This window comes from Bidens hawaiensis, unplaced genomic scaffold (genome assembly GCF_021521415.1).
Source record: "Bidens hawaiensis isolate Kalapana, Puna unplaced genomic scaffold, B.hawaiensis_p1.1 tig00026643_1, whole genome shotgun sequence".
NCBI classification, from domain to species: Eukaryota; Viridiplantae; Streptophyta; class Magnoliopsida; order Asterales; family Asteraceae; genus Bidens; species Bidens hawaiensis.
The window spans coordinates 113935-130481 of record NW_027494292.1 but is presented as its reverse complement, the minus strand read 5'-3'; the positions used below and the strand labels follow the sequence as shown (position 1 = coordinate 130481).

General features: G+C 34.2%; 1 protein-coding gene across 3 annotated transcripts; it reads left to right on the top strand.

The window, feature by feature from the left end:
• Positions 1-1541: 1541 nt before the first annotated feature.
• LOC143573790 (homeobox-leucine zipper protein MERISTEM L1-like) lies at positions 1542-7173 on the top strand. 3 transcript variants are annotated; one of them, XM_077058590.1, is made up of 12 exons: positions 1542-1811; positions 2728-3002; positions 3132-3249; positions 3398-3586; positions 3685-4122; positions 4581-4682; positions 4764-4964; positions 5054-5228; positions 5336-5607; positions 5962-6057; positions 6139-6509; positions 6593-7173. In XM_077058590.1, exons 2-11 carry the CDS (start codon positions 2779-2781, stop codon positions 6496-6498), a joined length of 2175 nt encoding a protein of 724 aa, XP_076914705.1. In that variant the 5' UTR covers positions 1542-1811; positions 2728-2778; the 3' UTR covers positions 6499-6509; positions 6593-7173. The 3 variants fall into 3 exon arrangements, with proteins under 3 accessions (XP_076914705.1, XP_076914703.1, XP_076914704.1); XM_077058588.1 differs by having other exon boundaries at positions 1542-1932; XM_077058589.1 differs by lacking the exon at positions 1542-1811 and adding an exon at positions 2537-2612.
• The last annotated feature ends 9374 nt before the right edge of the window (positions 7174-16547 follow it).

Sequence of the window (16547 nt, the reverse complement as noted above, 5' to 3'; positions counted from 1 at the left end):
GACATCCCCAAGTTGCTTTGCAGCTGTACATTCTCTAATGCTTTGAGTGATTTTTGTGCCTAGACACATGCTGAAATAATCATAGGCTTTTTGATATTCAAGCATCATTTGGAGATCACCTTGCGTAAGAGCTGTGGCGGGAACATCAATTTAGTAACACCATCCGCCACATTTGTTGGTTTGTGAGGTCTATTTTCAGTCGATCTTATCATCCCAAACTCATTTGTTCTAGCAAAGTTCTTAAACCTCCACTTCTATTCTTCAAAGTTGCTTTCAAAGCTTAAGTGTCGGGGTGGTTTGTTAGAGGTTCCAGCTTCATTTTCAAGCATCAAGAAGCTCTTCGACATCATCTCAGATTCAGAAGTCATCTTCAAAAGATTCGAAAATCTGTCTTGAAATCAGTGAAAAATTCTGAAAATTCTAAGTATTTTGAATTGCAATCACAATGAATAGTGATGCGATTGCGAAGTGAACAGTAATGCGATTCTGATCAAAATGCTATTCTGGAAACTTTTGTGATTCTTGATGAAAAGTAATGCGATTGCGATAGTGATGCGAGTGCGATCAGGGATGCGATTGCAATCTGGATGCAAGTGCGATTGCGATTGTGAGACATGAGATTGCAATTGACACACAAGTACGATTGCGATTTGTATTTTAAATGCGATTGCGATTTAGTCCCAGTGCGATTGCGATTCAGTACCTGACAATACAGACTCGCAAAACACGCTATTCAAACGCAAATCTTCATGAAAATAACCATTTTTGGCTTGAACAAGGCTCCAAACAACCGAACTAACCCATAGTACGTTCACACACACACTCTAGAAACACTAAACCAAGACCAAAATCTAAGGTCGTGACCTAAGAACCACAACAAGTTGAGCCGAAGCTCTTATACGAATTATAGATTCGTAAACACCGGATCTCACAACTATTCTTAGGTCAATCCGTGTTGTTAGCTAGCAAAAATCACTAACAACACTATAAATCTTGAATCTTGTTAGTGTTTGTTTATTTGCTACTTAAAGAAAGAAAGAGAGAATGTGGAGTTTGTATGCATGCCCATGTTTGCACTATTATATTGTATTGCTAGCATGGTCTCATACAATATATTCATTCAAAGCCCAATAAGCTTATTTACAAAGGTATTGGGCCCAAACGATAACAAACTAAACAGAAATTCAAATATTACTCTCAAGCTAATCAATTCAAAAGAATTATACATCGTGAATAGGCTCTACAATACGTATTAAATCTAAACAAAATTACGTTAAAAATATAAAACAAACTATTACAAAATTATAAAATAACAAAACGATTAAAAATAAAACCTATATAACCTCCATAACACGGATCTTACACCACCCTACATGAAAAATTATATATATACAATAGTAAAAAAAAAAAAGTAAACCATGTAAAATACGGGGATAGACTAGTACATGTATATACTTGTTTATAGATTTATTTATTTATGTATAATAAAGACAATAGCTGGAGACGTGGATGGTTGGTTTGATAAAATAACTTCATGCATTGAAATTTATATGAAGTTAAAAATCTTAAGCCGTTTATCTCATCTTTCTACCTACATAAAATTATACAGTGTGTGGGTGATGGAAAGTTTGAACACAGTAGCATTAACTTCTCTCTCTCGAATAAAATTAAAACTTCAATTCTCCATAAATGCGTTTGCATCCTCTCAATACTCTCAGAGTCTCAGCATTAACTCCTCTCTCTCACGCTGCAACTTCTTCAATTCTCACCTGTTCCTCTCTCTCTCTCCTTAAATTCTATTCACAAGAAAGGTATATCATCAATCAAACTCTCGTCTGAAAACCACTCTTTTACCCCCTCAAAACTGGTTTTCCGTTGACTCTTTACACTCTTTTTATACTGGACTACTTTTCAAAAGCAAGAAAACAAGCAGTAAGTTTGTTGTTATATATTTATATATATTTGCCACCATTCATGGTTTTTCAACTTCCTAGTGGCTTTTCAACTACAAATGAAACTGGAGTTTTGATAATGTTATTTATTGCTAAAGTATCCAAAAGTGTTTGCTTTTGTCTATTTTAGACCTTGTTAAGTGTTAACTCTTCATATAAGTCATTCAGTGAGAAGAGAGAGAAAACTTTTGTTAGGGTTTGTGAATGTGCAGAAACATGTGTTCTCTTGTATGATTATGAACATGTTTTTCTTCTAATCTTTTGGATGATCTTAACAAGCTATTAGGTTGTGATTTGAGTTTCAAAAGTATCTCAATGATCAGGTTTGTAGGTTCTTGTTTTAGAATCCAGTATGTTTGTTCTTCATACATTCTACTTTCATACATAAAGTTACATGTTTATATATTATTATTAAACGTGACATAATTTTGAGATCTGCTGAGGAACTTGGTTGACATGATTTCTTTAAATCCTATATTAATTTCAACCATAATCCTTTTGGATAAAATAAATAAAAACTAAAAGTCTTTTCTAGAGAGAGACTGGTTCAACTTTTTATGCTTTTAAGTTGACTTCTTTCTCACAAAAAAAACTATAGATCTGCTCATCTCCAACAAATTCATTAGAGTCCTCAATTCTTAATTTATGCATGCTCTCAAGGTCCATTAATTCCATTTCTTGTGCTCTCTCTTAATTCTTTTTTTATTTTTCATAAATAATTTAGAAATATTGCTAACTGATACCAAATTGGTAACTTCTACTTTGTTGTTTATAGATTTCTGTACAAAACATCAAGTAAGACCTTTTAGAAAGTGGTGAAGAAAAGATGTTTCAGCCAAACATGTTTGAGAGTCATCATCATATTCTTGATATGAGCCATAAAACTCCAGAAAATGATCTTGATATGCTTAGAGATGATGACTATGAGAGCAAATCTGGCACCGATATCATGGAAGCTCCCTCTGGCGACGATCAAGATCCTAATCAACGCCCGAACAAAAAGAAACGATATCATCGTCACACTCAACATCAAATCCAAGAAATGGAATCGTATGTACTTTGCTTGACATAATTTATATTTTGTAACATTACTTATTTTCTACTTTTGCTTCTATGTTTGTTGGGTTTATTTAGTGCAAGAGAGCTTGAATTGATTGATGATTTGTTGATTCTTGTTAGGTTTTTCAAAGAATGCCCACATCCAGATGATAAGCAAAGAAAGGAACTTGGCAGAAGATTAACCTTGGAACCTTTACAAGTTAAATTTTGGTTTCAAAATAAACGCACTCAAATGAAGGTGATTAGTTTACATTTACAAATTACAACCAAATTTCACTAGAATATGGCTTGCTTAAGGGAATTGTTATTTTATGCAAGAAAATTATACAGCATACTTAACTGAGCTTGATGCTGAAGTTGTTTCTTTCCTTGTATTCTTGATTTAGGCTCAACACGAACGCCATGAGAACACACAATTGAGGAATGAAAACGATAAGCTTCGATCTGAAAACATACGCTACAAAGAAGCCCTTGCCAATGCTACTTGTCCAAACTGTGGTGGTCCTGCTGCTATTGGAGAGATGTCTTTTGATGAACAACATTTGAGGATAGAAAATGCACGGCTACGTGAAGAGGTAAGTGATCTCATATTAGTTTATGTAAACTTTTGTTGTTAGTATCAGTATATTCAATGCTTCTGATAATTTGTTGATCGGTTTGGCGTTTTCACAAGATTGATAGGATTTCTGGAATCGCTGCAAAGTATGTCGGCAAGCCAATGTTAAGTTACCCGAATATGTCTCCACATGGACCAACTCGATCACTTGATCAAGGTGTAACTAGTTTTAGTCCACCAGGGATGGTAGGAGAGATGTTTGGGGCAAATGACTTTCTGCGGCCGGTTTCAGGCCTAACTGAGGCCGACAAGCCAATCATAATAGAGTTGGCGGTTGCAGCTATGGAGGAGCTAATCAGAATGGCTCAGGCTTGTGAACCCTTGTGGGTTCCAAGCTCAGATAACTCCTCCGAGGTCTTGAATGAAGATGAGTACTCAAGGATGTTTCCCCGTGGAATGGGTCCAAAACAACTGGAATTAAAATCTGAGGCTTCGAGGGAATCAGCAGTTGTGATCATGAATCATATCACTCTTGTTGAACTTCTAATGGATGTGGTATATGTCTACAGAATATCCCTTTTCTTTTCACTACAACAAATGCACTAGTTGTTAAAGGGTTATACACTTATACATACACAAATGAATTAAAAAAAGGTGTCTGATTATAGATCTATAAACTTTACTAAAAATTTGTGTTTCGGTAAGTAAAGATATGCATAATAAGCATGAATGTATATTTGAAAAGGATTGGCTTAAAACATAAGTCTTGATACTTGGATATGTTTTCACACTTAATTAAGGGTGTCATAATCTACTCTAGTTGTCCATGCACATGAGTGTCAAGTTTTGACACTTGGATATGTTTTCACACTTAAATGTAGGCATGTACAAGAATTTGTTGCGGCTCATTTTCATATACGTGTTAACAATCTTTGCATTTCTGTGTAAAAAATGATCTAAAATGTTTTTTTGTAGCTATTTAACAAACTTGGTCCCCATATTGTTTTTGTCAGAATCAATGGTCAAATGTGTTTTCTGGCATTGTTTCAAGAGCAATGACCTTGGAAGTTCTTTCAACCGGAGTTGCTGGCAATTACAATGGAGCTCTCCAAGTGGTAAGCTAGGAGTTGTACACCATGTTTACTCTATATATTCATGTATTATAAGTTTTAACATATGAATATATAATTTATCAGATGTCGGCCGAGTTTCAAGTTCCTTCACCGCTAGTTCCAACTCGAGAGAACTACTTTGTTAGGTATTGTAAACAACATGCTGATGGTACTTGGGCTGTTGTTGATGTTTCTTTGGACAATTTGCGCCCTTCTTCAATTTCAAGATCTAGAAGAAGACCCTCTGGTTGTTTAGTTCAAGAGCTCCCCAATGGGTATTCCAAGGTAAAAAACTGGCCTGCAAGAGATTTACAGCTTTGTAAGATTGCATAAATCAGAAAAAATGTATTCATGCTTGTTTTTATGTTTTGTAGGTAACATGGGTTGAACATGTTGAATTCGATGATAGAGCTGTTCACAATATCTATAAGTTACTGGTGAACTCCGGTCTAGCGTTTGGGGCAAAAAGATGGGTGGCAACTTTAGATAGGCAATGTGAACGGCTTGCAAGTGCAATGGCTAACAACGTTCCTTCAGGAGATGCTGGAGGTAAGTATTAATTAACAAACAAAATAATAGTTATGGTTTCTACCCTAATTATAATCTGTTTAATGAAGTATGTGATTATTTAATGATTGTATTGTTTCATTTGACAGTTATAACCACTTCTGAAGGGAGAAAGAGTATGTTGAAGCTGGCTGAGAGAATGGTTTTGAGCTTTTGCAGCGGTGTTGGAGCTTCGACTGCACACACATGGACAACTTTGTCTAGCAGTGGGGCTGATGATGTTCGTGTTATGACCCGAAAGAGTATGGATGACCCAGGCAGACCTCCTGGTATAGTACTTAGTGCTGCAACTTCATTCTGGATACCTGTTCAACCAAAGAGAGTTTTTGATTTTCTTCGAGATGAGAACTTAAGGAGTGAGGTAACTGTTACAACATACAAGTTTACACGTTAATGTCCTACATGCTCATAGAAATACGAGAAAAACATGTGAAACTGTTTGCATGTGCAAGCGAGAAAATATATAACAAGATTGTGTCTACAATTGTTGGAAATAATCTTTGTACTACTATGTGTTAAGAAATATAATGTAGATTAATTTCTCATTCAATTTTTTACCATTAGATTGATAAATTTCTATAGCTTTACATGCCTAAATGTGTCAAGAAAAGTGTGTATACTTAGCTACTTTATTGAAGTGAACTTGTAAACAAAATTTTAATACTTATATGTTTATAGTTATTTTAGTTCTTAATGAATTGTATGTTATATGCAGTGGGACATTCTTTCAAATGGTGGACTAGTTCAAGAAATAGCACACATTGCCAATGGCCGCGATCCTGGAAACAGTGTTTCCCTTCTGCGTGTTAATGTAGGTTTCTAAATTCTAACATTTAATTTATGTGTAGTTTTGGAACATATTGATTGACCTGTGACTTGTATAACGTTGTAGAGTGCAAATTCAAGCCAAAGCAACATGCTCATATTACAAGAGAGTTCAAGTGATGCTACAGGATCCTTTGTTATATATGCTCCAGTAGATATTGTAGCAATGAATGTGGTGCTAAGTGGGGGTGATCCAGATTTTGTTGCCTTATTACCATCTGGTTTTGCCATACTTCCCGATGGGCCAGGACAACATGAAGGAGGGATTCCTGAAGTAGGAACTGGTGGATCAATACTGACTGTGGCATTTCAGATTTTAGTTGATTCCGTTCCTACAGCCAAATTATCATTAGGGTCGGTGGCAACGGTTAATAGTCTTATCAAGTGCACAGTTGAAAGGATCAAAGCCGCGGTAGCTTCTCCATGACAGACTTGTCGGTATGTTTTAAGGTCTAGTCATCTAGCTACTGTTTAAGGGGACCTTGTATCGTTCTAATAACGGTTGCATGTTTGCATTGCAGTGTATAATGGAAGAGGCGGTACGTACTCACCTTTTGAAACAAAATGGAAGTAGTCAAGAACGCACCTAATAACGACCCTTGAAGTTTGGTGACTTTGTTTAAATCTTGAAATGGAATCAATAAAACATGATCAACAACCTTCAAGGGTTGTAGGTTCGGGTATTGACTTTGCTATATCTAATGAAGAGGGAGTAAATTAAGACCTTGTGACAACTTAAATTCCCCAAACTTTCTTTCGTTAAGGGTTTCTTTGTTTTGTGGGAGTTTTTTTTCTTTTTATTTTTTTGATGTCTTTTGTAGTATTTGGTTTCTAGTCTCCAGGACCTTAATCCTAACAAAACGATTTCTATTTCAGTAACTTCATTTCATCTACATCCATTTATTTCCTTTGCTAGCTATATCCTGATCTCTAAAACATACAACAAACTTAAGATCAAGCTTAAAAAAGTCATTGCTGTAACACAAACACATAAGGCTTGAAAGTTTTTGTAAAATAACCTCAATGAAAGTGATAACCGCTTTAACATTTATATTATTTGGGGAGGGTTCAAACGAAAACCGCATTTAACTGAAACTCGTGAAAACCACTTTTAAACACTAATTTGTTAATTTTTATTTTTTCATTTTTACCAAAACCAAAAAAGAAATTTTTAAAAAATATATGTACATTGTGGAAGTACATACATGTAACATGTGAAGTTAGTTATATGGGTCTCGATCATACAACGTAAATATTTGTGGATTACGAGTTAGATATATGTATCTTCACGAAGTACATATATTTTTTATTTCTTTTAGGTTTTTAAGTAAAGATCAATAACATATAAAATGAAAAAAATAATTGTTTAAACTCAAAATAGATTTTAAGAGAGGTACGGTTAGGATTATAAAAACTTTCATAACATGTGATAGCGAAAATGTCCAAGTTTATGGCCTATAAATTAAATCGTAGAACTCATAGATTGTGGCTGCAATTTCCACGCGTCATAATGCTTCATACCATGAACCCACATGCAGTTATGGACCCATACAGATAATTATCTAGGCTAATACTGGCTGATTCTTTGCACAAAAGTGTTAAAACCAATTGTTTATATGTGGACTAAAATACCGCTATAGATTTATGCAATTATAAATAAGAATTAATATAAACTATCTTAACTTATGTGATCTATCTGCGATCCTTGTTTTAAGTGGTCGAGGTAACACGACCAAAAAGGATGTCTTGGATTTAAGTTTAATCTATGACAAAAATAGGGAGTTCCAAGTTGAGATGAGACAGGGTGTTTTCTCACCGTTTTTCACCTAAGGGTGCTCTCCTGTATTCGAAGAATGAAAATGATCAGATGGGCCAATGGCACATTAGTAATCTAAACTAGTCGTTCCAAAAATAATTAACTTATGTGATCTATCTAGAAGTTAGCTATAACTAGGCAGTGGCACAGTGGACACCCATGTCAATAACTTAATTTGGTTGTTGAATATAATAAATGAGCTTCGTGGACCCAATTCTACCGATCAAGGCCATAGATGCATGTGTTCTGGAAAGTGTGGTCTTGTTTTTCTACTTCCTCATTGAAAAAATTTTGTAAAGGTGCCCTATATTCAAGATTGGGAGCAAGAAAGGTCCAAAATCTTCAAATTAGGTATAACAATATACAAAAGTAATTAACAATAATCATATTAATGAAGGTTCCAGCTGCGATTTCGGTCATTCTTTTCATTTTCTCATGTAGTATATGTTATTTGAACGAATGCAACTGAAACAGATCTTACTAGTTATTATATATGTGCAACAATGGCTTTGTACAATATTTATTGCGTCTTTAGTTTTAACAGTAATCATATTAATGAAGAGTTCCAATCAACTTCTAACATAATTTAACAAGAACTTTGAGTTAGAGCCAAGAAATTCAAGTTAAGGATTAAGTTGCATTTCCATAAGTATTTTAGGTAATTTGTTGAACATGAATCTTGAAGTCAATTCATCTCTATCACAAAAGAATAACGTACTAAGGATGAATCAAAAACTTGAATTGACAAGAAATTAATTACCAACAATTAACTATATGAATTAATCAAATGATTATAAAGAAAATTACAATGAGAACAAAATATTAAAATCTATCTTAGAATATTTCTCTTATCACCACTTATATGCACATGTCTAACTACAAGTCTACAACCTCTTAACGATTTCTAACTAGAAAACAAAAGGAGAATATATATTATATTTCATGTATGTTTCTCCCAACACCAGTGCCTCTTCTTCGATCAATAATAAATAACTTGTTTCTAATGTCAATTATAATCCTGCCGGTATTAACCCTCCACGTTGCTGCTCATTAATTAGTACTTAATTGCATGTTAATTACTTTGTACTGATACATTTCTACCGATAAAATACTGCTACTAACATTCATTATCACGAACAACTTTTCCAACTGACTTTATGTTTGGGGTTAACAATATATTCCAACAATCCCAACCTTATTTCAAAGTCCAAACCCAACTGGTTCAACAACCTTTTAACACATTAAAATGTTAAAAGCATCCCTGCCGAATGCAATATCACATTGATATGTTTCTTCCTCTGATGATACATCTAAATTCTTTCAAAAATGTACTGCACCGTTGTTATCTGATAGAACCCGGAAATTATAAGATGATATTGATAGGTTAATCCAATTCGAGAAGGATTATGTCTTCGATTAAAAAGGTACAAAACCCTTGATTTTCATAAACATAAACATTGATATCCCAGAAACTAGAACACAAACATATAAATAAGCTTAATTGTAATAGTAAATGTTGCGGTTACGTAGACCGTTCAGTGTCCTCAACCATTTATCTTCCTTGACCCTTCAGCTTAAGACAGGTTCGTATCATTATCACATAAGACCAATGTATCCCTAATCTTTACTCTTAAGTTTCATCAAAGAATTCTTGAGACATATAACTTCTTTCACTATTTTAGTCAAAACAATTTACTTAGCTTTAGCACTTACTTAAAGTCCAAAACAAAAATATATTGTAATGCATAACCATTGATAGATTTTCATTTGTCAAGATCATTAACAAAGTCAACATCTACATGCCCAAGAAGCATATCAACATTTTGACCATACCCAAATACCAGCCCAACCTCCTTAGGATCATTCCAGACTTCAAGTAACTAAGGATCCATTTTACAACTTCCTAAGAAATATATTAACCACACTAACAACCTAGCAAATCTTTGGCATGGTACACACCATTAGACACATTAGACTCTAACGGCACTACAATATGACACATCACCATAACATCAACCTCATAACTTGCTTGCAAAGAATCCTTGCTAAACAACTTGAAAGGTTGGCCAATTGGAGTTGTCACAACTTTGCTTTATCCATAAATAAGTTTTGTAGAACCTTCTTAACATAAGCACCTTAGGTCAACTTAAGCTTCCTAATACCATTTCCATCTTAATGACCAAGTTAGGGCTAATAGATGTCTTATTAATCAAGTTTGAGTTAACAATATAAATAGGGGCAACCAATTTGTCAAGATTAGATACAACAAAGTTAGGGTTTATCAAGAGTCAAACCATGTTAAAGTTTGAGAGTTGTAATCAGTTTTTTGATATATATTGTCTGATTAATATAAACGAAAGTTAGTCGTTTAGTTTAGGTTTGTTTATTGATCTGATGAGGTGTTCCCACCACGATAAAATGTTTGACAACTCTATTACTCTTGTAAAACTAGTTGAACTTGTATCTATAAAGCCCTAACTCATTATCAGCCTAAGTTTCTTAATATTTCTTTTTTTTTGAGTCTACATCAAAGCTTCTCAGTTCTTGTACTTAATAAAAGATTAACCCTAATGTTTTAGAACATAAATTTAAACTCTTTAACTAGGTAAAACACCGGGCACGTTGTGCCGGGCAGATGACGTAGTCAATAAAAAATAAATTTGTCAAAGCCTAAATATAACAAATTAACAAACAAAAAACCTCATGTTGCAGTGGCGAACCAACATAAATTCGGTCGGTATTGGGGTACAACATCGAAACTAAACCAAAAAATAAATTCACTAACAAAACCCGCAGATATATGTGCGTTTCGGCTATGAGCCGACACAAATTCGATCGGTATCAACGATACAAAAACTAAATCGCATTGTATACATCAAATATCACATCTTATTAGTATATATAAACTTGTAGGCGCACTTATAGATACAAGCAACAACCAATATTACCGTATAATTTTACGTTATAAAATATGCATATAAATAACAAAAAAGGATTGGCAAAAATTTAGGGAAAATAAAGTTAACATATATAAACTAAAAAAACAAATTAATGAGGGCGCACTTATAAATAGAAGCAACAACCAATATTACCATAAATACCATAAAATTTTCCGTAAAAAAGAAAAATATGCATATAAATAACAAAAAAGGATTGGCAAAAATTTAGAGAAAATAAAGTTAAGAAAACTTGATTGAACTTGAGTGCCAAACTACCTTCAAACTTAACTAATACACCAAAAACCACTAGACCATCACATAATATTGATTTACCATTCAAACAAATTACCTAAAAGCTCAAAATAGTTAGTTATTTAAAAGTTTGTGACACCATTCATTATTTTTTATCTATATATATAATAAGTAAGAAATTAGCTACAGGTCCTCATATATCCCTACATCACAGTTCTGAAGTTTGTCCGTCACCTGGAAACCATCTTCTTCGAAAGTACCAGTGAGATAAAATTCCTTTTAAGATGATGAAATTATTTCCTATTTTATATGATCGAACTCGAGCCCACTTTCTAATTTGAATGCACCAGTGTCCAGTTCCACACTTTAGAATCTTGCATTTTCATACTTAAGATCCTTGAAGAATAATCCTTTATTAGAAGTTATAAGGTATATATGTGCAACCAAAATGCATGATCCATTCCCTACTCTCCCATCCTCAATATGTACAACACAAGAACTAATTCACTCCCATACCCATCAGTGTGACACATGTAATACCTTCACATGAACTTGGATCTTGACACGACATGACTCTCTCCTTTAAAAGATCTTTATTCTTGTTTGCCTCTTATAAATAACCCCTTTCCACATTCTTATATTATATTAGTCTATTCTTAAACTTCTTAAGAGTGGCTACAGGAACCTCTTCTAAGGATAAGTTATCTCTTTTATACATCAATGCATCGATAACATGCCCAATGACTGAGGTAATGAGGTTAAAAAGAGAAATATTGTATATTTTCCATCTAGTACAACTTTTATATTTTTTAAACCCCAACTTCGTAAGACTTATAGGTTCATCTCAAATATATACAACCTCTTCTTGAGATATAGTATATGTTGGGTAACTCAAGATTTAAGATCTAGGATCGATAGAATATATAGTTGATAGCTTAGAGAGATTATCGTGGCTTATATAAACCTAATAAGGGAGTTATTATACTTCATAGTCACTAACATGACAAACATTGACAGTGATATGAGACTTATGGATACCAATTTTAACGACTTATGGAATCACCCATTAGAGACAAGTGAGATCACTTGAATAAAAGTCATGGGGATGTAATTCTTAAGGTCTTTCATAGAACTGGGCTAGCGTTCCTGACCATGAAGGATACAGTCATATGAATTTGACCTAGCATGTAAGAGTCTTGTTTGTTGTCTATTGTTGTATAAACAAATGATAGTTTAGATCAAGGACATCACTTCTACTAATAGTTATAAGACTAAGAAGATCTCATATGGCAAGTTTCAAAGGTAATACCTACATATATCCTAAGCAATATTAAACCGTTAAAACTATATGTCGACTATCATTTGTATTAATCGATCTCTATTCAGGTGAAGAATTATGAAAGCTTTAATGAAAATGGTGATTTAACACTAACTTTGGACACAAATGATATGTTAAGATTATAAATTATTAATCAGTGAGTTTGATTCTTCTTGGAAAGAACGTTACAAAAGTAAGGAAGTAACAAAAAATGAAACTAAGGCGAATGGGATATCCGTAGTAAAAATGTTGTGTTTATAATGGAATGCTATAAAAGTTACGTTGAAGTGTCCCTAGTTCCCACATACATGGGGGAACAAACTTTCAAGGGGTTTTATAAATAAGAAACCCAAATGTTGGTAAACTCATTTCCATTTCCTTTTACTTCAATACATAATACATGGTGCAAAAAAGTAGCATAGAATTTGAGCTTGTACATGCCACCATGATTGCCAAAGCAAGAATATCTTGAGTTCGCCCGCGAATGCAAGCAAGCATATCTTTAATGACAAAGCAAAGAATATCTTGAGTTCGCATAGTCGTGTTATGCTCTAGCCCATAATTTTTGTTAAACCATTAACATTGTGTTGAACACTAACTCTTGTCTATGTTAAACCAAGCATCCCACTCTTATCTAAGTTGAACTAAGTATCCAGTTCTTGCCTTAAATCTAAACTGAAATAAGTGTCCAACTATTGTTGTCTAAGTTGAACAAACTGTACGACGTAATTGAACGTATGAGAGAATGAAATGGATCAAGATATGAAAATAGATCGTTACCATCTTATCGAGGTGTTTAGTTACCATGTTGGAGTGTAATGTATCATTACTTTGTGTTATTTGTTTGACAACAAAGATGGAAGAATAATATAAAATAGTAGCGAGTGGCGGTGGTAGGTGGTTGTGGTGGGGATGCTGATGTTTGGCAATGGTGGCGATCGTGGGTGGAAACGGATGACGCCGACGATGGCAGTGGTGATGGGTGGGTGGTGGAGGTGAAATATTGTGAAAGCGGGAATATAATGAAGAAATAAAAAATCAAGGGCGGTTGATGAAATCCATTTTGGGTATTTTTAGGAGATTCAAATGAGGTATATATCAACCAACCAAACACTTTTTTCATTCCCTTACAATGGTCAATTATATTATGCTTCTCGAACATGCATATCAAACACCACCTAAGGTAGCGTTTGATATGCAATAGGAGGATGGATGGAATGAACAATATAACAGAATGGAAAAAAAATTGTTTCGTTGGTTAATGGAATTAAATAAACTATATACAAGAAATCCCTTCTATCAAAATTATTTCTTCATATTTTTTTTCACCTTACTCTCTAGACAACACCACCTGATAACCACCACTACCACCATTATAACCTCACCACCACCTGACCGCCGACAACCACCCACCGTCGTCTCCACCATCATCGCCTGACCACCCGCCACCAAAACCACCACCACCACTAGACTTCCACCGCTGCCGCTGCCGCCACCAGCACCTCACTGCCACCACTACCACCTGACCATCACCACCATCGCCGCCACCACCTGACCACTAGAGGCACCACCTCTATCATAAACGTCACGCTACCACCATCTAACCGACACCACCACCACGTCTCCACGATTGTCACTGCCACCTGAACACCATCGCCACTACCACCGTCGTCATTGCCATATTTTTTGTTTTGTTAATAAACTTAATTTTAGGTATATATCTTTGTCATTGGTATTTCATTCATGTTTTTTTGTTCTTTTTTTTTTCAACCAAACAACATAACATAATAATTCATTCTATCCCATAGGCTAACCAAACAAAACAAAGAAATAGTAATGATTCATATGTTTCTATATATTCACTTAATTAGTTTATCGGTTGATTCTTAGGAATAATCGTTTCTATATGAATTGAATCAAGATATTGTTTATGTGATTACGATCCTATGTATTTCTTGATCCTAAAGTGTACATTATTATCGGAATCTTGATGACCCGACCTTGACCAGATAAAAATAATTCCCACGCATCTGGAAACCAAACACCATAAGACACCGGCGGTAAGAAAATTATGTTGCAATCATCTTTAGCTTTACTATAAGGTCCTGTTTTCTAACTCAGATTAGCTTTCATAACACTAAGCATCATGTAGTCTTCCAACTTAATCTTCATTCATAATGCACAAAAACTAATGAACTAGGTATAAGTTTTATTAGCCTAGTAGCTAGTGGATGACAGAAATTAGCGTGCCTCTAAATCACCTGCAAAATAAAATGTTGCAGAGGTTTATACTAGCTTTTAAGTCCAACTATGGATCCAAAGTACTATGAGTTCAAAAATGAGTCAGTGCTTAACTTTCACTACCCTTCCATAGCTCTGCTGTTTAAAAGAATCAATCGCTTGTTAACAACTATGCAAGCAAGTGGCGTCTAAAAGGTGGATAAACTTTTATTGTATACTATCTGCTTCATTAAACTTAGACACTTTAAAATATAAGAGTTTTAATGATCATGGTACAAACAACTGCAGTTAGCAGAGACAATAAATAGATTGTTGGAATAAACAGGTATATAGTAATGATTAAATTAAGATATATTCACCTAGAGGAACAAGGGAAAATCGGTGTACCTTAATTGTATTTGTTCTATGCAGAACTAACATTTAGAAATGCATTGATGACTATTTTCAGGGACTAAAACTATTCGTATACTGCTTTTTCTGCGCGCGCTGCTGCGGCTGTTGCAATTTTTTTTTCTTGTTTTCACCTTCTCTTTTAGCTGAGTCTGTCCTTCTATACACTTTCTTGTTGTTAGTCAGACAAGTATATAAGTTTTTAAATGGAGGAAGATGGTAGTTGGATACTGCTTTTATTATACTGATGAGAAAATTTAAGAAAGGTAGTTACGCTTCTTAACTGTTTAATTGACTCAAGTGGTTAGACTTCTTTAATTCTGCTTTATGATTTGAGTAAATACTAACCACGTCATGTCGCGAGGAACACAGATAAATGTAGTTTTCGGGGGATACATGACTGTTTCCGAGTGAATATATCTTATTTAAATGTTTTAAACTGAGTAACATTACTTGATGATTCAATGGTCATTTCGGTTCAAAACAAGCCCACCTCTAGAGACGGTACATTGGGGCTTCCCTTTAAGGATACCTCTTTTTTGACGGCGATTATATTTATTAAAAAACTAACGAGAAGCTATATTACCTTCTTCCAGGATACTCCTTTGTTCCATAACCCTATAGGGTTATTTACAGCTATCCAATTAAGAATTCTCAGATGTACTAGTACTAGTAGTGCATCAAAGATGCAGTTATCGATTCTACCGAGAGGCCACAATTCTTTGTCTCACAATACAATGGGCTACAACGACCAAAACGGTTGCAAATAGCACTTTTATAATGGACTTGAGAAGGATAAATCTGCACAAATAGTCGCGTCACTAAATATTTAAGATCAAAATTTACGAAAAATTAAATTTTCCCATGGACAACCCCAACCATATCTTCCATCGACATATTTGACTATTTGTGATTTATTTCATACATATATTTTACGGTCTTATTTCTCAACGGGTTTGAGATCATCATGCTTGTGGCCAATTTTGTCACCGTTTTGCGATCATTCGCAACTGACAACAATTGATATCCTGTCACTAATCTATCATTTCTTGTTTGGAGAATTTAAAAAAAAATAACTTTCTATTTGGTTTTATCATGTTTGTTTTCATTTAAAACTGTATTCAAAATATACAAAAATTATGTACAAACCAAAACTAAACAATAGCCTATATATAATTCATCAAATTTGTAAAAATATGCAACCATTGTTTAGCTCAGTGGGAAGTTTGGTATTTCAGAGGCCTCGGCCCTTTTCCACCAATTTTATATCTTAAATAATCTATATCCTAAATGGAGTAATATTATGGCCATGATTGAGTGTATTTTACTAAGTTTGATTATGATCCACCAAGTTTGATAGTGATAAATCAACGTGTGAATATGCTTTAACATGATTAATAAATATTGATTGTGTCTAGGTATAAATATGCTTGACTAAGAGTAAGCTAATATTTGAATGGAGAGCCTATATTGTTAGAAGTAATTGTTCTTTTTGAGGAATAAAGCCCACATGGGATCTC

Bases quoted from the DNA above. Each gene is read 5' to 3' on its own strand.
- LOC143573790 (XM_077058590.1), top strand. From the start codon at position 2,779: ATGTTTCAGCCAAACATGTTTGAGAGTCATCATCATATTCTTGATATG. The intron at 4,965-5,053 runs GTAAAAAACTGG...TATGTTTTGTAG, and splicing joins TCCCCAATGGGTATTCCAAG to GTAACATGGGTTGAACATGT. The intron at 5,608-5,961 runs GTAACTGTTACA...TGTTATATGCAG, and splicing joins ATGAGAACTTAAGGAGTGAG to TGGGACATTCTTTCAAATGG.